The sequence below is a fragment of the Mastigoproctus giganteus genome, chromosome 9 (assembly GCF_048544385.1).
Source record: "Mastigoproctus giganteus isolate SK-2022 chromosome 9, ASM4854438v1, whole genome shotgun sequence".
Classification (NCBI taxonomy): domain Eukaryota; kingdom Metazoa; phylum Arthropoda; class Arachnida; order Uropygi; family Thelyphonidae; genus Mastigoproctus; species Mastigoproctus giganteus.
The window spans coordinates 186,655,696-186,679,948 of NC_143583.1; the positions used below are offsets into that span (position 1 = coordinate 186,655,696).

A 24,253-nucleotide genomic window follows, 5' to 3' on the forward strand; every position below is an offset into this window, starting at 1 on the left:
GGTTGCAGATCAACTTGTATCTATCATAGGCTTCTGTGTCACGTGTTAATTTATATGTATCTCATGCATTTTTCTTCTCTATCATATGTCTCATTAGTTCATCTGACATCGATTTAAGCCTAAACCTTGAACAATATTTCTTAGTTGGTATGTAAAGCCTAGTAGCTTCCAAGATAAGTTCTTTGAATGCTTCCCATTTTGAATTTGCTGTTGGTAACATCTTCAGTTGGTCCCACTGTATAGAATTTAAATACTGTCTAAGACCATCGTAGTTGCCTTCACGAAAGCAATAACCCTTCCCTTTACCCCTGATGCTAGTTTACCTCTCTGAGTAAATCCCACTTCAGCACACTGTGATCACTGTCACCTAGTGGTTCCTTTATTTGCATTATCCTATTTCAATGCAAGCTGTGCAATAAGTGGATACGATGCATGTGTAATCCACCACTGTAGTGGAGAAGCAATCTACTCTGCGTGAGGCTCAGATTTGTAATGTTTACTTGCAATATGCACATCAGATTCTGCTGTTTCACTTTTATTATCATCTGTATCAGATGAAAAATCAAATAACAATTTGACTTTCTTTCCTGGAATTTCATCATATACAACATCACTTACTGGAACACGAGCAGCTTTAAGATCCTTAAGTTTGCTTTCAGTAATTGACCATACACTGTTTCTCTCATGTTTCTGCAAGCACTTCAACTTTTTAAATCTGGGATCTAAAGCTAAAGCAATTTTCAGTCATTTTTGACTGCAACTTTACAGAAATTTCTCCATATCATCATGGAAAACAGTTTTAAATCTTAAGGCATATGCAGGCTGATTGATATTTTTGCTGTTATTATTAGTAATAGCCATATAGTGCAAGGAAGCCCGAGGGTTAAGCTGAGTGAGCGAGCGAGCGAGCAAGCAAGCACAGCAGTCATGCCCCCCATCATTTTTAAAGAGAGAAGACATCAGAGCCTTCATTAGTGATTTAAAAATACTTATACACACCTATCCAGAAGGAGGTGATTATTCCATTCTATAAGGCAGTGATCAGGCCACATCTTGAATACTGCAGTCTGGATGCCTCATTTTAGGAAGGATGTAGAGGTGCTGTTACAGAGAAGTGAGGGGAACAAAAGGTGCTCTCACCAAAAAAGGCTTTAGTTTTGAAAATTGCAGCATTTGGAGACTAGGCATCTGGAGGTGGTCTGATTGAGGTGTTTAGGCTTTGAATGGCTTGAGCAAACTCAGTGCTAATGGGATTCTTCCTCTTACTCAGACTATGCACATGAATGGCAAATGAACCTTAAGTTCATTTGCTATTTTCACAACAACAACATTCCACCCTTGTCTATTGCTTTGTTTCCATACAGCCAACAGGAAACAGGCTTGGTCACTTGTGGTATGGAAATTTGTTACAAAGTTACTTGAAGGAGTAACTTGGGAAAACAAAAAAATTCAGCCAATCACAGAATTTTTCATCCAGCTGTTATCCAGAATCATGTACTATTCCGTAATTCTAAATTTTCAAGTATACTGATCTACAAGTTTCTCAGAGGATGAAAAAAATTTACCCATTACTACCATTCCTTTCTAACTTGTGATAGAAAGGCTGAAGACGTAAGTGAATTTATTATTTGTTTTCATTAGTCTACATGATGGACCATTCACAAATTATTTCCAGGGGCTCACATCTGGTGAGTATGGGCTGGCAAACCCAGGGTCCTGAGTTGGATATTATTCTTCTCTTTCTTGGTGATTACTTCTCTCTCTCTCTCTCTCTCTCTCTCTCTCTCTCTCTCTCTCTCTCTCTCTCTCTCTCTCTCTCTCTCTCACAGAGTAACTCAGGGAATATTTGTTTTTGCTGGTGCAGCATAAGCCTCAGGCTTCCTTGCACCATATGGCTAATAATAATGCGTGACATCGGCAATTGAAAATGCTGTCCAGTTTTGATACTAATATATGTTATTCATTGCTGAAGATTTATATATTTATTATTTTTTTTTTTACTATTCTTTGCATTTTGTTACAATTTGACAGCATGATTTATAATATTATTACTCTGGTGTCAGCAATTTTTTTTATTGAAAATTTGTTTTAGGATCATTTACAGATCAGATAAAGATATAATATGAATTTCAAAAAGTTATTTTTCTTGTCCGCACCTTTTTTTTTTTCTTTTTCTTTTTTGTGCTCAGTGAACAGTGAATGTGCACTCTGAATAGAGAAGTATGCATTGATTTGCTTTATGTGCACAGTTCAATGCCAGCTTTGTAGCGATTCTGTAATAAGCAATTTTATTATTCCATACAAGTGAATTTATTATTCCAGTTTCTTAAGTTTATATGATGGACCATTCATAAATTATTAATGGTCCATGGAGTTAGCGATCAAATGTTGTATAGTTTGAGATACTAATATATGTTCCTCATTGCTGTAGATTTATTTACTTTTTTTTTTTTTTTTTTTACTTTATTATTTTTTTTTTTACTATTCTTTGCATTTTGTGTTCGCGGGTAGCACAGTAGTAGCATCGTCACCGTCCTCCTCACACCAGGCAGAAAAGGCCTGGGTTCAAATCCTTTCAATAATGCGAGGAACTTTTATGGGCTTTTTTTGCTCCGTGGCCTGAGTTAGTTGGTCTGAGGTGTAGATAGCAAGGTTTTTCCCCCGAATCCTGGGGTTTTTCGTCCAGAAAAACAGGCAAATCGACCAGAGAACACACACAATTTACAGACACAATACACATAGGTAGTTGAATTAACATTCCGGCTGAGCCTAATAAATAGTTTTTTTATTCTTTGTATTTTGTTACAATTTGACAGAACAATTTGTAATTTTATTACTCTGATGTCAGTAATTTTTTTTTATTGAAAATTTGTCGGATCATTTACAGATCAGAGAAAGATATTATAATATAAATTTCCACCAATAATTAAGAACTCTTCAACTTCCTTTCTCTTAAATTCCGCTTTCTGCAGTCTAACTTTTCCTAATATATAGGATCCCTTTATGCTGGTTCAATTTTCGAATTACTGGTGTATCCTTCTCAAAACGTAGATGCAGTAACTTAAATCGTTTCTGCATGCAAACCACTGTTCTGAATAGGTTTAACAGAGTGTTAATGAAAACTTGTCCTTTTTTGTTGATTCAATTACTTTGAGTAGGTAACTATTTTTTTTTTCACTTGTAAATTTTCATATTAAACTATAGTGTGTAATTTTTCTCCTTTGTGAAAATGAGCAAAAGATAGATTCAACACTTTTGTGATTGATGGATCAAAGACGCTAAATATATATGAACTGGCTTTGCAAATTAGATTATTTAAAACATCTTAGTAAATATTGTAAATGCACACTGACAGCCAAATTAAGTGATATTGAAAGGCATCTCACATCGTAAAACAAATGAAGCACGAGAAAGCCAAAGAGACCTTTAGTTTTCAGCATCAGAGAGTATTACTGTTCAAGAAAATTGGCGATACAGAAGATGCAAAGGGAAAGAAGTAGCATTTCATTTTTCATAGCTGTGCATTGTGCATTAAGGGTAGTTTATCATTTAAGGGAGCTTTGTAAATTTCATTTTTCAGACAGAGGGAATGTCAGGGACTTAAAACTGCAAAGAACAAAATGTACTTCAATAATATGTAATGCTATAGCACGACATATAAGAAAATTTTTACTAATTCCTCTGTCGCCTTATTTCTTTTTAGAATTGTAGAAAAAAAGAATACAATTCTGAAGTTGTCTTCTTTCTTCACAGGGAGCAACGTGAGCTCTTCTATTACTAAATCAATGGATACAACAGCATCAATCAACATGACAATCTTTTACAGCCCATCTACAGATATAGACGTAAAAAACCAAGCAAATAAACCTAAAAATCAAACCAAATAATTGATATTGTAATTATTACCAATGTCAAAAATTTCTGTTATTTTTTTAACAGTTAATAAAAATGTATGTATTACTATGTATGTAGCATTTTATATGCACCCTTTGATGAGCATGAAATGCTATTAAACCTAAAATTTACTCAGTAGAGGGGGGGGGTCTCTTAAAAGTTATAGCTCTAAAGAGGGCTGGATTTAAGGTTGTTGTGGCCAAATTTAAAAACCAAATTATGATTTTTTAAAAGAGTAAAATGTAAAATGCAATGAAAAACCATCTACTAGGAGCCAAGTTATTACATATGGATGGATCGATGGGCATGGCAAAGACAATGTGCTTTGTGCATATATTCTTACAGTACATGCTTAAAAATCTGTCAGATGATTATAAATGATCAAGGGACACAGTTAAATCAGGCATGTTAAGGCAGGCAATGAGAATTCCTTGACTAATAACACAAATAAATGTAGCAAGAATAATTTCATATTCATCCCTTTCTTTCTTCTTTCCTTTCCCCCCTTAGAGTTAATAGTAGAAGGAAGGGGATGAATCATATTGGTCCACTGAATATGAATGACATAACTATTGATGATCTGGTTCAAGTTGCTGTGCAGAGCTTTCATATCAAAAGAACATCTTCCACATGAAATACTGCTGTATAAATTGGAGCAGTGTGGCATTAGGGACAAGTTATTGTTATAGATAAAGGGATGGTTCAGTGGCAGAAGATACAGGGTGGTTATATAGGGGCAGTGCTCTTCTGTGGAACTACACTATTGTTATTAGTATAGTCTCTGACAGAAATATAGGCATACTACTGCAGCAAAACTTAGAAAAATTAGGCAAATGGGCTGAGATGTGGCAATTGAGGTTTATCATTGAAAAATACAAGGTATGGGATAGGGGCAACAGCAGACCCAGAATAAGTAAAGGTTGGCACCACAGTTTCTGAGACAAGGTGTAAAGAAAAAGAGACCCAGGTAATTGTATGGTGCAGACAGGCTTCTAGAACAGTCCATGGAGTGCTGTCAATGATATATAGAAGCTTTGCCAGAAGTGACAAGGTGATTATCAGTGGTTAAGCACTGTATACAGTTCTTAAGTACTGCATACAGGTGTGAAAGACTCATTTTAAGAAGGATACAGATCTCTTGGAAGGGTATAGAGAAGAGTAACCAGATTAGTCAAGAACACAAAAAGGGGTACTAACTGTAATTGATTGGCATGAACTTCCAGCTGGTGTTGCAGAAGTGGATAGTTTGAATTAATTTAAAAAAGATTGGAAAAATTATCAGAAGTGATGAGAAAAAATAAGGTGGGTAATTTTTTTATTTTATTTATTTAGTTTATAGCTGATGCTGTATAATCTTACTTCCTTACAAGCTTGTATACCACCAGTAGTAGAATGACTTGTATTGCAGGATGGTAGAGATGGAATGAAGAGCAAATATGATTTTCTCCACTTCAAGTCTCTGTTAAGAAAAGTGGTAGTATTGTGCCCAGATGGTGAGAATTATCTATTTCTTAGTGTCAGAGAGGCTTAACCATTCTTCTGTGTATTGTGGATGCCAGATCTTTAACCTTTGCTTATGTTGGTTTGCAACTGGTTATAAACTTCAGTATATTAGGTATTTCAGTTATTCTTAGACCTTGCAAACAGAGGATATATCCAAATTATTCAGCTGTTCCATCAGCATGAAGGAGCAAACAGAGAATTTGGGTGTTTTCATGTATTGAAATCTGGACTTTGCCAGGTTTTCAGAATGTAACTCATTCTAATTTATAGAGAAATGAAAGTTCCAAAGTTTGTTTTTAATCCAGGAATATTTTCTGAGATATATATATTTCCACTTCATACAGTGATTTCCAGGAATGTATTAATTGGAATGTATTAATTTTGTGTACACAAGGGTTACATGTATTAAATTTTTATGTTTGCAATATTGACTTTTGCATGAATGATGCAAGTAAAACCACAGAAATTGGTCTGTATCATAGGTTTTCTATAAAGAGTTTTAAATTAAATTTGGTGTTTAAAATGTTAAGATTAGGAAATTCTGAGTTTTCAAAGATTCCATAAATGGTATTAACCCCTTCATGGATTATCCTGAGATATCTCACTTTTAGTTTTAAAAGTTATTTGGAACTACAAGAAATATCTCGGGATACAATAATACCCAAAGCAAACAATAATACCTCCAAATTTAGGACTAAAACATATTTTTTCTGGCATTTATCTGGCTAATTTTGCATTAGGCAGGTAAATCCCAAGTTTTCTCAGGATTTTTTTATGCCTGGCAGCAAAGGACTGGCTTTAGTTTTACTTATATTGTACAACAATGTTAGAACAGTAGCACGCGTTCCTGTGCCACCAGTAAGCAAAATATAATTTGCCATCCTAAATGCAGAATACCGAACCCACAAAAACTGATGCTATTGAGGTAGTGTTAGGTGGGTTGGAAAACTGCTAGCTTTGGGGGGCGATACACAGACTAAAAGGTTAAGAGTGGCTGCAGGCAGAGGCAAAAGTGATTCTTGCACTGCATTCTATTAGAAGGAGCAGCAGCCAGGAAACCAAGGCAATGGAGATTTTCACAACTGCTTGGAGTCATAGTGGAACAAATAAATACATGGGCCATGTGCGGGTAACTAAGAGTAGAAACAGGTGTATGTATACCTGCATGTACACCAATGCTAGGAGTATAGTTAATAAATTTGATGAGCTTGAAGTGCTAGCGCAGATATTGTTGGGATATCAGAAACGTGGTGTCACACAGACATAAGTAGTGTAGAATTGGATTATGGGGGAGTACACTTTGCACAAGAAGGATAGACAGGACAGGAAGGGAGAAGGGGTTATGTTGTTAGTTAAGAAACACATAAAATCTAAGGAAGTGCATCCAACTGATGTTGGTGGACAATGCAATGTTGAGTCTGTTTGGTGACATAAGCACTGGGAACAGAAAAAATGAGAGCAAGTGCGTGTAGGCCTAATGAATCCGATGGGTATAATGAGCAATTGTGCAGAGAAACAGAGTGGGCCAGTAAATCAGAATGTCTTATAATCGGGGATTTTAACTTTCCAGATATTGACTGGAACTTGTGCTTTGGTCACTCATACACTAGCAAGACTTTTGTGGATTTATTGGATGACTGTTTTCTACACAACTGTTCGAGAGGCAACCAGAGGGAGTAATACTCTTGATCTGATCATCAGCAGTGATTATTCATGCATTAAGAATTTGCAGATAAAGGAACTACTGGGTGACAGTGATCACAATGTACTGATGTGGGAATTACTTAAAGATGTAAGTACCATCAAGGCTAAAGGGAAGGGCTTTTGCTTTCGTAAAAGCGAATACAGGAGACTCGGACAGTTTTTTTAAATTCTGTATTGATGATGTTACCAATGTTGAATTCTAAATTGGAAGCCTTCACGGACTTAATTCTGGAGGCTACTAGGCTTTTCGTTCTAAGAAATACTGTTCAAGGTTTAGGCCTAAATGGATGTCAGATGAAATAATGAGTCTCATGGCAGAGAAGAAAAATGTATGGGATGTATATAAAATATCAGGTGACACAGAAACCTATGGCAGATATAAACTAGTCTGTAATCAAGTCACAAAGGATCAAGTCTCATAATCTGCCTTTACTTATGTAAAATCTAGAAGAAAAGTGATGAATCAGATTGGACCACGTAACATACATGGATTGACTATTGATAATCATGCTCAGTTAGCTGATAAACTAAATGAGTATTTTGCATCTACATTCACACATGAGGAGTTATTCAATGAGGGGAGTGCCAGAAGTTTATCAAACTCTAACAGGGAGCTAAGTGATTTTGTAATAAATGAGAGCAAAGTAGAGAGAAAATTGTTGAAGTTAAACATAAAAAAGGCACCTGGGGTGGACAGGATCTATCCAGTTATATTAAAGGAGGCAGCCAAGGAAGTAAGCAAACCCTTAGCCATAATTATGAGAGCTTCCTTGGACTCAGGGGAAGTCCATATGGACTGGAGGTGGGCAAATGTATCACCAATTCACAAAGGTGATTCAAAAAGTGACACAAGTAACTATAGACCTGTTAGTTTAACTTGTGTTCTGGGGAAAATAATGGAATCACTTGTTAAAGAAGCATTGCAGGATCATCTAGACAAGACTGCAGTAATAGTTAAGACACAGCATGGGTTTGTTAAAGGGAGATCCTATATGACCAATTTGATTGGATACTATGATGTGGTCACAAAGGAACTGAATGCCAAAAATAATTTTGATATCATATACTTGGATTTCAGGAAAGCTTTTGATATTGTTGCACATGGAAGACTGCTGTACAAATTAGAGAGGTATGGCATTAAGGGTAAGTTGCTACAATGGATAAAGGGATGGTTGAGTGGGAGACAACAGAAGGTGGTAATCAATGGACACTGCGCTTTGTGGACAAATGTTATTAGTGGAGTTCCCCAGGGTTCAGTGTTGGGCCCATTGTTCTTTTGTATATTTATCAATGATATTGATGAAGGTATATCAGGTTTAATGTCCAAGTTTGCGGAGGATACAAAGGTTGGCAGGGTTGTTAACGACAGTAAAGACAGTAGTCTATTCCAACTGGATCTAGATAAGTTGGGCAAATGGGCTGAGAAGTGCCAACTGAAGTTTAACATTGACAAATGCAAAGTACTGCATATGGGTAGCAATAACTGAAGAGAAATGTACCAACTGTGTGGTACTACACTCAGGGAAGTTGAAAGTGAAAAAGACCTGGGGGTAATTGTGCAGTCAAATATGAAGTTTGCTGAGCAGTGCAGACTGGCTGCCAGGGCAGGTCATGGAGTCTTGTCAATGATATATAGGAATTTTGCTAGCAGGAACAGGGAAGTGATTATCCTGTTATACAAGGCAATGGTCAACCACACCTAGAGTACTGTGTACAGGTCTGGAGGCCTCATTTTAGGAAGGATGTAGAGTTGCTAGAACGAGTACAAAGAAGGGCAACAAGATTGGTGAAGGGAACAAAGAGATGCTCTTACGAAGAAAGGCTTAAGTTCTGCAAATTTAAGGACCTGCAGAGTAGGCACCTGTGAGGTGATCTGATTGAAGTGTATAAGGTCTTGAATATGTTGAGCAAGCTGAATGCTGATGGAATTCTTCCCCTTGCTCAGATTAAGAACCTGAGGTGGCACAGATTCAAATTGAGGAAAGACAGTTGTAGAATAGATGTGTGGAAATTTGCCTTTATCCAGCGTGTAGTTGGTTGGTGGAACAGACTTCCATCTTTTGTTGTGGAAGTTGATAGCCTGAATAAATTTAAAGCTGAGCTGGACAGGCCTTTGGATCAAATGGAGGGTGAAATGGGAGGATTTTTAAAATTTTGTTTTGGCTAATGCTAATTTCATTAATAACAGGCTAGTTTCTAGTAATTTGAATATCATTGGTGTATGTATGAATGTCTGATGGAGATACGTGTAAGGCCTGTATTTCTATGGCTGTGAGGTAAAGCTCAGTTAATAATATGAATAAGAGATATGTTCAACAAGCATCCAGACTGCTTATATAGTGAAAATAAGCATGCTTGTGTGTAGGAAACTTAATCCCTTCCAAATAGTGCCCTTCTGAGGCATCATTTAGCCCAACAAGTTTCCCATTTTTGGAAGCAGTTCTGGAAAGCAGATTTCAAAACTGTCAAAATTTTTGAAAATACACCGACAAATTGACATATTTTCATGGTTGTGGTGGTGGTGGTGAGTTATATAAAGCAATATCTGCTGAAAATAGGGGTTTGCTAGACTTGAACCATACCATGTTTGGCCAAAAATATATGCACAAGTAGTAACAAATATAATGTTGTATTATTGTGGTGGGGCAACCAGTGTTTGACTTCCACTTTTCCAGTCTTTTTCTTCAACTTGCATTACAAAGGCATCTTCAACATAGAACTATTTATTAATTGTCTGTCCCTCTAGAGCATATTCATGGTGGCCAACACCATCAGTGTCATAAAATACTAGCAAAATCACCTTTGTTTTGCTGCACACTTGCCACACTTTTTTTTTTTTTTTTTCGGGTTAGGGAAATGGAGTCTTTCACTGAGATGACTGGCCATTGATTTCTGGATCATGCCCACCCATAAACTTGCATTTCCTCTTCAGTTATGAAACATTTCAAAATTGACTCATCATTAGTTACATGCTCAAACAACTTGCTGGGTAGTATTTATATTGTTCTTCTGTCAACAGTTGTAGCATAAACTTTGTGGAAATGTGTCCTGTTCAAATTTTTAAAAATATTTAAAATTTCTTAAAAATTTACTTCAGAAATTTCACAAACAGTTCTGTTGTTTGGTTTTAGGCACTTAGGCCATATTGTGTGAATGTGTATTATGTCTGTGTTTGTTCCATTCTGATTTACATGTTGTGTGGGCTGAAACCCTACTTCCTTTGGCTAACTATATACTCAATTGAGCAGACTTTAGAATCCAATCATAGGTGGAAACTGAATTAGATTTCTTCAATAAGTGACAAAGCGACTACACTATCACAGAGATTCAAATTGCTGCTTTGTATAAGTGCCAGTAGAAACTTCAGGTGAGTGCAGAGTCCCCATTTGCTATTTTAAAAAGATGAAAGGTTTAACTTGCAGTTTTTCATATTTTAAAGCAAAATTCAATGCACGTGTTAATTACTCTGACATTTATTTTGAAATACAGAAAGATATGACACACCACTTTGTTATTGGCTGACAACAACAGACTGTTGTAAACAAGGGAACAGCTTATTGTGTGAGGTAAGCATGAGATATGTTTGAAGAATACATTATGCTTTATTGTGGTACACTCTTTGGCCTCATTTATGAAGAATGAGTATGTAGTAAAGTCTATATTAATGCTTGCATACATAGAATAAAGTATAATTTAGTCTGTGCAAAAAAAAAAAAAAAAAAATGAAAAGCTATAATTTAAATTAGTCTTTTATCCCATATAAGAATGAATTCTTTCTTCAACACCTGGAGAAAGAAGCATCTGAACACAAATTTGTGCTGTATGTGATTATTATAGCTTTATTTTTTATTTCAAGATGGTTGCAATGCAGAATGTATCAGGAATGCATCTACTTGTTATTGCCACAGTACTCTTTCTCTCAGTAAAGCTTACTGCCACAAATTTTGTTTCACAAAAATCAGAGCAGAACTTTCAATTCATAGTCAGTTAACACAATATCTTTATGAAACTTCCATCTAATTATAAATTATTTGCATTTAAATCCCTTGCAATAAAATGAATTTCATCAAAGTCACCTGACCTGGTTAATGATTACATCACTAATGGAAGTTACTTCATGATAGCACTTAATTGGAAGATTTTCTTTATCTCATCACACATAATTCTGTGTACATTGAGACAGTGCTATTTCATTGCAGTTTTTTTCTTTTCACTTGCATATTCATTCTTCCAGATCAAATGACAGTGAGGTGACCTTTAAGGCTCAGTTTGCTGTATTTTTTTTAAATCCTCATGAAGAAACTTGAAGTGCACACATGCTGTTTAGGTGATCATTTTTAGTTTAATTTTCAAATTTTAATTTCACTTTTATTATTGAAGAGAATTACATATTGAAATTACATTTACCTATTTATTATGGTTGAAATTTTAACATAAAAGAAATTTTCTCACAATTTAAAAAAAAATTTTTTCTTATGATTAGGCAACTGTTGGCATATGCACTATACCCAGCCCAGAACACTGTGATGATTTCCTTAAAATCAAGTGGAAGGCTTGGAATGCTCTTGGTGGCATGTCCCAGGTAAGGATTTCATAGTAGCAGATTTTCAGTTCTTCCCAATATATTCTGCTATATTTAAAAAAAAAAAAAAAAAAAAAAAATCCTTTATTTTGGGTGGAGGGGAAAGTATAGACCTCTCAAGTCTTCCCAAATGTTTGAAACAGTAAATATAAGCACTTCCATTCCACTATTATGAATAGTGAAACTTCAGAAATTTAATACTGGAAACTGCAATAGCATATTCCATTTTTCATTTCATGAATTATTAGGCAAACCTGAACTTCACTTTGGTATGCATTTCATTAGAAGATATAATTTAAAATATCAGTGTACTTTATAAGCAGAAATTTGGTATTTGATGGATGATACTGTCTAAGAAAATGTTGGTACCCTGGAAGCAATTAAATTAAATTAGAGGACTCATCAGGTATTCAGGGTTCCTATTCAACACTTGAGTCTGCTCCAATGAATCTGGTTGTAGAGATGGAATGATGTATTTCTCAATGTATACCATATTTCTCTAACAACTGAATTAGAAATTATATTTGCAATGACCAGTCAAAGACAAATACTAAACATATTTTGATAAAATATATGTATAAAAGAATGAAGAATTTATTACATGTGATCTGAAGATCATAGCTGTGGATGTAGGAACTATTGTTCGATTTTTTTTGGTGTATTAGTGACTTAGGCCACATTATGGGCTGATTTGCATATGCAGGCTGAAACACCCATAACTTACTTGGGGAGGAGGAATCCTTCTCCTACCACTTGAGATTTGCTAACTATAGCCACGATTGAAAAGGTATTTAGAAATTACCCCCGTCATCAATGGGATTCAAACCCAGACATCTCCAAATGAGTTACAAGTGGTGGAACCACTATACTGACACCAGGAACTACTAATATGAGATACACTACTCTGTGATGGATTAAGACAATTTAAAGCTTTTTTAATCACCAGCTACATACATACTAATACAACCAGAAGTTTTGAAGTGCTCTGTGGCTCTTTTATCTATGGTTTAAACTGGAAAAAAAAAAAAAACAACAATATTAAACTTTACACATTAGAATATAACGGCTAATTTTCAGCTGTCAGACACAAAGGGGCTGGCTTCAGTAGCGGAGAACCATTAAGATTGGTTGCAAGGTGCAGTAGAACAAAGCCCTTTCTTCACAGCAAGCTGTCACAAATACACCGATGAGCCAAAACATTATGACCACCTACCTAATATGATATTGGTCCTCCACGTGCAGCCAAAACAGCTTGCACCCAGCGATGCATAGATGCTACAAGATTTCTAAATGTGTCTTGTGGTATCTGCACCAATGTGTAACCAGCAGATCCTTTAACTCCTGTAAGGTCTGTAGTTCAGATGCTGCAGATTGCAGTTGCTGTTCCAACACAAACCACAGATGCTCAATGGGATTGATGTCTGGGGAATTTGATTTGGAGGCCAGGGCAATATTATTATTATTATTATCAGCCTTATGGTGCAAGGAAGCCCGAGGCTTATGCTGCACCAGCCAAAAAAAAATTTGAGTACCCTGAGAGAGAGAGAGAGAGAGAGAGAGAGAGAAGTAGGAGTTAATCACCAAAACCTGAAAGTCTTCTTCATGTTCTGTGAACCAGTCTCGAACAATCCGAGTGGTGTGGCATGGCGCATTATCCTGCCGAAAGATGGCACCGCCAGGGGGGGGAAAGACCGTTGCCATGAAAGGGTGTACCTGGTCAGCAATGATGGTTAGGTAGGTAGTAGATGTCAGAGTGCTCAGAACATGGATGACTGGTCACAGGGTATCCCAGCAGAAATCACCTAAAGCATGACACCACCGCCACTGGCTTGCTTTTGTTCCACAGTGCATCCAGGTGCCATCACTTCCTCAGGTAAACGATGCACACGTACCCATCCATCCATCCACATGGTGCAACAGGAAACATGATTCATCAGACCAGACAACCTTCTTCCAATCACTGAGGGGCCAGTTTCGATGCTTGCGTGCCCATTGTAGGTGCTGTCGCTAGTGAACTGTGGTTGGCATGGGCACTCGGAGTGGCCTGTGGCTATGCAGCCCCATTTTCAGCAGGGTTCGATGTACTGTGTGTTGTGGCACATTACTCCCATCACCAGCATTCCAATTATCGGCGAGTTGCGTCACAGTTGCCCTTCTGTTGCCATGTACCACCCAGGAGAGCCTTCGCTCATATCGAGCATCAATGAGCTATGATCGTCCAATACCTTGCCAGCGGTTTGTGGGTTTTCCCTAATCAGCCGTGATTTTCAGCCATGATTAGTACCTACCAAGGGTGGTCCTAATCGGACCACTCTTGGTAGGTACTAATCACAGCTGACCATGAGCATCCCACCAGCTGTGCCGTTTGGATATGCTCTGACCCAGTCATCTGGCCATTACAATTTGGCCTTTGTCAAACTCGCTTAAGTCTGCAGCCTTTCTCATCTGAAGAACAAGAGTAACACTGATTAAAGGAGTTCAGTAGCAGGTGTTTTTTATACTGTGTCCCAACCTGTGCATGCGCAGTTGCTTTGATTTGCATACCGACTCGCTGGTCATAATGTTTTGGCTCATTGGTGTATCTGGGTAGAAGAGGTGGAGGGGCTCAAGGAGAGCTGACAGCTACTCTGAATGGAGAGAGGCTTGTGGTTTGATGGTCTCTGAGTGGCTGTGTTAGGGGAGTTCCAATTTTTTTGGCCAGGTCAGAGTGTGCTTGGACTCCTTATATATTTTGCTATCCTGTTGCTGCTGGAGTACCACAGAATTTATACAACTCTATTAAGGATTATCTCAGTAACAGGAAAATTGCAGTGACAACCAGATATCAATGCATACAAAGGAATGTTACCCATGGATGACTGCAGGGTTCAATGCTGGGCCCCTGTTTTTGAAACCTGCTGCTGGACGAGTTCCTGGGAGCAAACATAGGGCAGGTGAACAAGGTCACCTTTTCCAATGACCTTGTTCTCCTTGTGAAGGGTAACACCAGAAGGGGCCCTAGAAGCCAGTGCAAGCCATGCCCTCACCTTCTGTAGGACTGGATAAAAATGCACAATCTGATTATCTCAAGCACAAAAACCAAATCCATCCTCTTAAAAGGAAAGTTAAACATAAGAAGAATGGCCTCAGATAAAGATTGCAGACAAAAATTAGCCTTGACAACAGAGTTAAAATATCTAGGAGTCATTTTTGACTAAACTAACCTTCTTCCCTCATTGTGCAAATGTTGGTAGCAAAGTGAGAAGCTATGCTGGCATGATAGCCAGAGTTAGCAGAACTGACTGGGGCTTAAAAAGGAAAACACCTGCACTCATCTACAAGGCTATCTTCCTCCCAATAATAACTTACGGGGCTGGAGTCTGGTATTCTAGGATGTTGTTCACCAACAATAGAACTAAACTAGAATCTATCCATCATGTCATTCTACTCGTAATAACTAGGGCATGCTGCACTGTCAGTACCCCAGCCCGGCAGGTCCTGGCTGGTGCCCTGCCACTAGATTTGAATGCAATACGAAGAAGCTTGAACTACAGGCTTAGAAGACATATCCCTGCCAATATCTTGGGAATTAATCTTGACTTAATAGCTGATCCCAAGCAAGAGAAGAAGTGAATACTCACCTATCTATAACAGCAATGGCAGGACAGGTGGGATCAATCAGACAAATGGGAAGTCACTAGGAGGTTCCTGCCACAGGTAACCCTAGTCCCACCCCCAGACCACCACCCTGGTTTGCACAAGGCTTATACACCACATTTTTGCTAACAGGGCATTGTGCCCTGAATGCAAAACTATATAAACTGTGCCTCATTAGCATTAGTTGAGGCATATGATGCACAAAAGCAACAGTATACAGCATTAACCCAAAAAAAAAAAAAAAACCTTCCCACCCATCTGGTCACTCAAATTATTTGTCTAGTTCAGCCATAAATTTTTTTAAGCTATCAACTTCCAGAACAACAGATGGAAGTCTGTTCCAGCAATCAACTACATGTTGGCTAAAGGCAAACTTTCGCACATCTATTCTACAACTGTCTTTCCTCAGTTTCAATCTATGCTGTGTGCCCCCTCAGGTTCTTAGTCTGAGCAAGCCGGAAATATCCCGTCAGCATTGAGCCTGCTCAAACCATTCAAAGCCTTATATACCTCAATCAGATCATCTCGCAGGTGCCTAGTCTCCAGATGCTGCAACTTGCAGAATTTAAGCCTTTCTTCATAAGCATACCCCTTTGTTCCTCTCACCAATCTTGTTTCCCTTCTCTGTACTCGTTCTAGCAACTCTACATCCTTCCTAAAATGAGGCCCCCGGACCTGTATACAGTAATCAAGGTGTGGCCCGACCATTGCCTTATAAAAAGGAATAATCACCTCCTTGTCTCTGCTAGCAAATTTCCTATATATCATTGACAAAACTCCATGACCTGCTCTGGCAGCCCGTCTGCACTGCTCAGAGAACTTCATATCTGACTGCACAATTACCCCCAGGTCTTTTTCATTCTCCACCTCCTTGAGTGTAGTATCACAGAATTGGTACTTTTCTCTTGGGTTACTGCTACCCATTGCAGTACTTTGCATTTGTCAATGTTAAACTTCAGTTGCCACTTCTCAGCCCATCTGCATAGCTTTTCTAGATCCTGTTGCAGTAGCATATTGTCTTTTGTGTCATTAACAACCCTGCCAACCTTTGTATCATCTGCAAACTTGGACATTAAGCCTGATATACCTTCATCAATATCAGTGATAAATACACAAAACAACAATGGGCCCAGCACCAAACCCTGGGGGACTCCACTAATAACATTATTCCACGTAGAGCAGTGTCCATTTATTACCACTCTCTGCCATCTCCCACTCAACCATCCCTTTATCCTCTGCAGTAACTTGCCCTTAATGCCATACTATTCCAGTTTGTAATACAGTCTACCAAGTGCAACAGTATCAAAAGATTTCCTGAAATCCAAGTATATGATATCAAAATTATTTTTAGCATCCAATTCCTTTGTGACCACATCGTAGTATCCAATCAAATTGGTCAGACAATACTTTCCCTTAACAAACCCATGCTATGTCTGAACCATTGCTGCTGTCTTGTCTAGGTGATCCTGTATCACCTCTTAAACCAGTTACTCCATTATTTTCCCCAGAACAGAAGTTAAACTAACAGGTCTATAATTATTTGTGTAACCCTTTGAACTCCCTTTGTGAATTGGGCATACAATTTGCACATATCCACTCCATGGGGACCTCCCCTGACTCCAAGGATGCTCTCATAATTATGGCTAAGGGTTTGCTTACTTTCCTTGCTGCCTCCTTCATTATAATGGGATAGATTCCATCTGCCCCAGGTGCCTTTTTTTATGTTTAACTTCAACAATTTCTCCTCCACTTTGCTCTCAGTTATCACAAAATCACTTAGCTCCCTGTGAGAGTTTGATAAACTTCTGGCATTCCCCTCCTTGAATAACTCCTTATGTGTGAATGTAACTTCTCATATAAGACCCTAAATGTACCTGTTGTGCTAATGAGGACTGGGCCCATGTCTTATATATGATTGCCCCAATTATCATCCTCACAGATGTATATTAATCAGCAAAACAGGACCTATAAACTGCGGAGATGAGCAGTTGGTCATCTTTGAAACGAGGGGAAGAAACCATGCATCTTTGAAAAGTTTTTGAGATGAGGGGAAGAAACCAAGCTACAGCTACTTAATGAGACCCCCCACTTGACAACTACTTACCCGATTATGACTTGAACTCAAACGTGTTTCCCATCCAGCTCCAGGTTACTAAATTCATTTTATTTTCAATGTATCATATTATATTATATGTACGATTTTATTTACATGTTATTTATTATCCTGTGTATGAATGTGAGTGAATATGTATGTAAGTGAGTGTATTTGTGTAAGTATATGAGTGCATGTAAGTGTGTGTGTGGGTGAGTTCCACCAAAAACACACACACACACACACACACACTTACATGCAGCTCCAGGTTACTAAATTCATTTTATTTTCAATGTATCATATTATATTATATGTACGCTTTTATTTACATGTTATTTATTATCCTGTGTATAAATGTAAGTGAGTGTATTTGTGTAAGTATATGAGTGCATGTAAGTGTGTGTGCGGGTGAGTTTGGGTAGGTGTATATGTGTTAGCATCAGCATTAGAATTAGAAGAGGCATATAATGCAATAAAGCAAGCTTATGCAACATCAGCCAAAAAAAAAAAAAAAAAACCCACTCCCATTTCACTCCTCCATTCGTTCGAAATACCTGTCCAGCTGAGCATTAAATTTATTTAGGCTATCAACTTCCACAACAAGGGATGGAAGTCTGTTCCATCAACCAACTACCTGCTGGCTAAAGGCAAATTTCCACACATCTATCCTACATCTGTCTTTCCTCAATTTGAATTTATGCCCTCTCAGGTGATTATTCTGAGCAGGAGGAAGAATCCCATCAGCATTGACCATGATCAAACCATTCAAGGTTTTATACACCTCTATCAGATCACCTCGCCGGTGCCTAGTCTCCAGACACTGTAATTTGCAAAACTTAAGCCTTTCTTCGTAAGAGCAACCCTTTGTTCCATTCACTAATATTGTTGCCCTTCTCTGTACTCGTTCCAGCAGCTTTACATCCTTTTTGAAATGAGGGCTCCAGACCTGTATACTCCAGACCAAGGTGTGGCCTAACCATTGCCTTATACAAGGGAATAATCACCTCCTTATCCCTGCTAGAAAAATTCCTGTATATCATTGACAAGACACCATGAGCTACACTTGCAGCCCATCTACACTGCTCAAGAACTTCATATCTGCCTGCACAATTACCCCCAGGTCCTTTTCATTTTCTACTACTGTCAGTGTAGTACTGCAGAGTTGATACGTCCCTGGGGTTTCTGTTTCCCATATGTAGTACTTTACATTTGTCAATGTTAAATTTCATTTGCCACCTCTCAGCCCATCTGCTCAACCTTTCCAGATCCTGTTGCAGCAGCATAGTGTCAGTAGTGTCCTTAACAACCCTGCCAACCTTTGTATCGTCTGCAAACTTGGAAATTAAGCTTGATATACCATCATCAATATCATTTATAAATACAGAAAACAACAATGGACACACCACTGAACCCTGAGGGACTCCAATAATAACATTAGTCCGCGATGAGCAGTGTCCATTGATTACCACTCTCTGTCTTCTCCCCCTCAACCACCTCTTTATCCATACCAGCAATTTGCCTCCAATGCCACACTGCTCCAATTTGTGTAGCAGTCTTCCATGTGCAACAGTATCAAAAGCCTTTCTAAGATCCAAGTATATAATATCAGAGTTATTCCCTGCATCCAGTTCTTTTGTGACTGCATCATAGATCCAATCAAACTGGTCAGGCAAGACTTTCCCTTAACAAAACCATGCTGAGCTATAACTGAAGTCTTGTCTAGATGATCCTGCAGCGCTTCTTTAACTAGTGCGTCCATTAATTTTCCTGGAACGGAAGTTAAACTCACAGGTCTATAATTACTTGTGTCAGTCTTTGATCCTCCTTTGTGAATTGGGGTCACATTTGCACATCTCCAGTCTATGGGTACCTCCCCTGGGTCCAAGGAAGCTCTCATAATTAGGGCTAAGGGTTTGCTAACTTCTTTTGCTGCCTCTTCTAATATAACTGGATAGATCAAATCCACCCCAGGTGCCTTTCTTGTGTTTATCTTCAACAATTTCTCCTCCACTTTACTCTCAGTTATTACAAGATTATCTAGCTTACTTCTAGAGTTGAATACACCTCTGGCGTTCCCCTAGCTGAATAACTCCTCTTGTTTGAATGTCGATGCAAAATATTCATTTAGTTTGTTAGCTACCTGAGGAGGATCATCAACAGTTGAACCATCGATATCAAGTGGACCAATCTGATTCATCCCCTTTCATCCCCTTCCTTCTAGAGTTTACATAAGTAAAGAACTCTTTGCTGTTTTTCTTTGCATCCCTTGCCAAAGATTTCTCATAATCTGCCTTCGCCTGCCTAACCTCCTTTGTAACTTGGTTACAGATCAACTTATATCTATCATAGGCTTCTCTGTCACGTGTTAATTTATATGTATCCCATGCATTTTCTTCTTTGCCATATGTCTCATTAGTTCATCTGTCATCCATTTCAGCCTAAACCTTGAACAATATTTCTTAGTTGGTGTGTAAAGCCTAGTAGCTTCCACGATAAGTTCTTTGAATGCTTCCCATTTTGAATTTGCTGTTGGTAACACCATCAGTTGGTCCCACTGAATAGAATTTAAATACTGTCTCAGACCATCGTAGTCGCCTATACAAAAGCAATAACCCTTCCCTTTACCCCTGATGGTAGTTACCTCTTTGAGTAAATCCCACTTCAGCACAATGTGATCACTTCCTCCTAGTGGTTCCTTTATCTGCAGATTCTTAATGCATGAAGAATCACTACTGATAATCAAATCAAGAGTATTACTCCCTCTAGTTGCCTCCCGAACATGCTGATGTAGAAAACAATCATCCAATAAATCCACCAAAGCCTTGCTTGTGTGTGTGTGTGACCAACCCACAAATTCCAGTCAATATCTGGGAAATTAAAATCCCCCATTATAAGACTCTCTGATTTACTGGCCCACTCTATTTCCCTGTACAGTTTCTTATTATACTCATGAGAGTCATTAGGCCTGTAGCACACTCCTACTCTCAATTTTGATCTCCCAATGCTTATGTCACACCAAACTGACCTTGACACTGCACTGTCCAGCGATGTTGACTGGCTTCACTTCCTTGGATTTTATGTGTTTCTTAACTAATAGCATAACCCCTCCTCCCTTCCTATCCTGTCTATCCTTTCTGTAGACATTGTACTCCCCCAATTCCAGTTCTGCATTCCTTATATCTGTGTGACACCACGTCTCTGATAGCCCAACAATATCTGCCTTTGATGCTTTGAGCAATACCTCAAATTCATCAAATTTATTTACCAAACTCCTAGCATTGGTGTAAACGCAAGTACACATGCACCTGTTATTATTCTTAGCTACCCTAACACAACTCATGTGTTTACTTGTACCGCAATGACTTCCAGCCATCTCTGAAGTACCCTGCATCTTGTTTTCCAGGCTTCTGCTCATGCTCATTCCAATAGAAGCAGTGCAAGAATCACTTTCACCTCTTTCAGTGGCTACTGTTAATCTATTAGTCCTTGTATCCCCCCAGTCTAGCAGTTTTCCAACCCACCTAACACTGGCTCGATAGCATCAGCAAATATTCTTGCACCTTTTCTATTTAAGTGTATCCCAACCCTGTAGAAGCAGTCTCTCCTGTTAACAAGTACAGACCAGGGTGAAAAAAATTCTTCCCCTTGAGCCTTGCACAATCTTTCCAGGGCCCAATTGATCGACAAGGCTCTCATTATTTACTCCCTCCTATCGTGTCTGGGCAGAATTGTAGACACTTTCAAATTCAATCCTAATTCACGGCTTTTTTACAACAGTGACCTGTACTTGTTAAGTAATTCTGTCGGTCTCCTACTCTTAATATCATTTGTGCCAACGTGTACAAATATATCACCTTTTGTGCCCTTAAAAGATTATATCCGATCTATAACGTCATCAATCTTTGCCCCTGGCAGACATACCCTGGTCCTGTTCCACCTATCCTTTTTACAAAGCATGTTCTCTATTTCCCTGACAATAGAGTCACCAACAACTACTAGTTCCTTTGGGACCAGTGCATTCTGCCTTGGGGGTTGCCGCTGTGTTGCGCGATGACCAAGTGCAAGCTCTGGTGTTGATGTGGGCAACTGAGAGCTTGATGGGCTCCTCAATTTAGATCCTTCAAGGGGTCCTTAAGGGGTCCACCCTGTCCTTCAAGCTCTCATATAGGCCCATAACAACGCTGAGAGTGTGTGTGTGTGTGTGTGTGTGTGTGTGTGTGTGTGTGTGTGTGTGTGTGTGTGTGTGTGTGTGTGTGTGTGTGTCTTCAAATTAGTGACTGAGTAAATTAGGTGTTTTGCTTCTGTGTGTGTGTGTGTGTGTGTGTGTGTGTATGATAATCTTATTCAAGGTACTGTTATGAATGATTTGAATGTGCATAATGCAGAATGAATGAGAATGTCCCACACATGATTTTTTTACCCTGAATATATATAAAAATTCAAAGTTATCTCTGGGTTAACAGCACAAGTGAGAGTGTAAAGACTGGTCACTTGTATAAACTATGCAGTGATTGTGTGAATGCACTGTGATTTGGTCAAATAAAAAAAAAAAAAAGTTCCTTTCTTGGTAGATATTTTCCTTTAGGTGGCCCTTGTGCCCTGTCTGAATGTGTGATGTTGGATGAAACAAGGTAAATGAGTGAATGTTGTGTACTGTTAAAAACCAGTCTGTTCCTAACAGTACACAACATTCACTCATTTACCTTGTTTCATCCAACATCACACATTCAGACAGGACACAAGTGCCACCTAAAAAAAAAAAGTGTACTTGTGTAATTGTTAGTGTGATAGTTGTATATTGAGTGGAATAAATGGTTAGTATGTGTTGTTCTAGCAGGCCCCCCTCCAAATTGAACTGCACATATGGGGAAACCTATGTGGAATCACCTGCACTGCTGATGCCATTCCCTCTCATTTGTGGCATGGCATGGGATATGCTGATACCAGCTACAGCACTGGTCTGGCTGGTGTAGGATTATTCTTAGGGAACCACTGTCCTCAGTGCAATCTCTGCCCAACATAGAGTACCCTAGTCCTCTGCTTTATTCTCAACTTACTCATATTCCTTTCCCCCACTTCCCATTCCTATTTTTCACCTGGTGGACCCTACCACCACAGATCTTTTACTTTTCTTGTCCTCCCCCAGTGCAAATGATTTTCTTCCACAGGGGTGCCCCCCTCTGTTTCTTTAACTTCCTGCTTCCTGGTGGACAGCCTTCCTGTTATCCACCCCAACCTTCTTGCTCTGCTTCCCCCCCACTGTCATCCCGTTCACGTCTTCCCCTTCTAGAGGTTTTTTTTTACACTGGCCCCTCTCTGGCAAGCTCAGGCACAGTCTGGGGTTTGCCCCCACCAGGTACAGTAGAGGCTTTCTTCTACTATATCTGGCTACCTCCTGAAGCGGTGGACGGAAATGTGGGGTCCCACTAGGGGGGCCCTGATGGCTAAATGCCAGAAGTGATCCCACACTGTACTATGCAAACTAACACAAATACTTACAATCTCTGGCATTTACAGAGTTTGTACTGTGTCACAAAGCATATTTCACGGTTTGTAGGGGGAACCCCCAGTGCCGCTAGACGAGAACCACTATATCCTGTTGCTGCTTGGAGAGATTGTTGCTCTTATATATGTGGTGACCAAATCCTGGAAGAGAGTTATCCAAGCCAGAGGGATGGCTAACTTTTGACCATCCTGTTCACTGTATTTTTATAGTCACTTTGTAGAAAGCCACTGAAAAGTCTCTCCTTTTTTCACAATTTCACACCCAAAAGTCTGCAATATTGAGGACTTTTGGGTGTGAAATTGTAAATGAGTTGGTTTCAGTTATAGAATGGCAAGCAGTCTGCTTTGTTATCTGTTTCCATATTTAGTTTGGTTGATGTGTTCATTGATTTTTATTTATAATTTTTCACATGTCTACCCAGCATATTCTTCCTGCAGCCACAGCCATGCTGGTAGACAGAATCCTTTACTTGTTGGGGTTGGAGGAGGGTAGGGGTTTCTTCAGGTTCTTATTGCTTGTAAATCTAACATTGTGTCTTTTGGCTAATCTTTTTATAATGTAACATGGCCCTGAGTGGTAGAAGAATATGAAGTGAAGCTGTTCTGGAGTTGGTATATTGAGGGAATGATGAATTTGGAAATTATCCATGGCTTGATAAGATAACCTTGTTTATATATTGCACTGATATGTGTAAGAAATATGTGTCTAATTGTGTGTGCATTTCTTATTTCAGGGTGTTGGATTCAGATCCCTAATGCCTTGCAGGTTCATCCCTTGATTATGCCTGTTTCTACTGAGGGTGAGTGGTTAGAGTGGTCAGTACATTCATATGCCAAAGACCCATGGCCACTCTAATTGGTAGCCATGGATTTTTGGTATATGGATGTGCTGAGCCAGCTATTGAAAAATATTTGTATTAATGTCAAGGAAGGCCTTTTCAGTGGTTCCTCATCAGTGTGGTTCCAAATTGCACAAATGTCAATGAATCTTAGTCACACTTGGGGGTAGATATTGGGGTGTCTGCTAATGCTGTAAGTTCAAGGTTGCCCATGCATAGGCCTCTGTTTTTAAAAACATTGAACTGGTTGCCAGCTGAGAAATATACTGGCCACTAGTGAGGTCTAAGGCTTTTTTAATATTGTTAGTGTCTGAGGGGTGAGGGAGGGAGAATTTGGCTATGATGAACATGTTAATCCTATTCAGGAGGTTGTTAATATCTTCTGAGAAAGAAATGTTAGTAAAAACATAGACTTTATATCAAAGCTGACCAGCATGTCCTCATCCTGTAAGTGGAACTCCTAAATCTTGTTGAAGTCAACATTGTTCTTAATGGTTG

General features: G+C 38.7%; 1 protein-coding gene across 1 annotated transcript in view; it reads left to right on the forward strand.

Moving 5' to 3' along the window:
- The window catches only part of LOC150080949 (enoyl-CoA delta isomerase 2-like), a 97,984-nt gene that overhangs the window by 11,745 nt on the left and 61,986 nt on the right, over positions 1 to 24,253 (forward strand). The window contains exon 2 of the mRNA XM_090380861.1: positions 11,585 to 11,683. Within this exon, the coding sequence (XP_090236987.1) occupies positions 11,585 to 11,683 (99 nt within the window). The remainder of the gene's footprint in view (positions 1 to 11,584; positions 11,684 to 24,253) is intronic.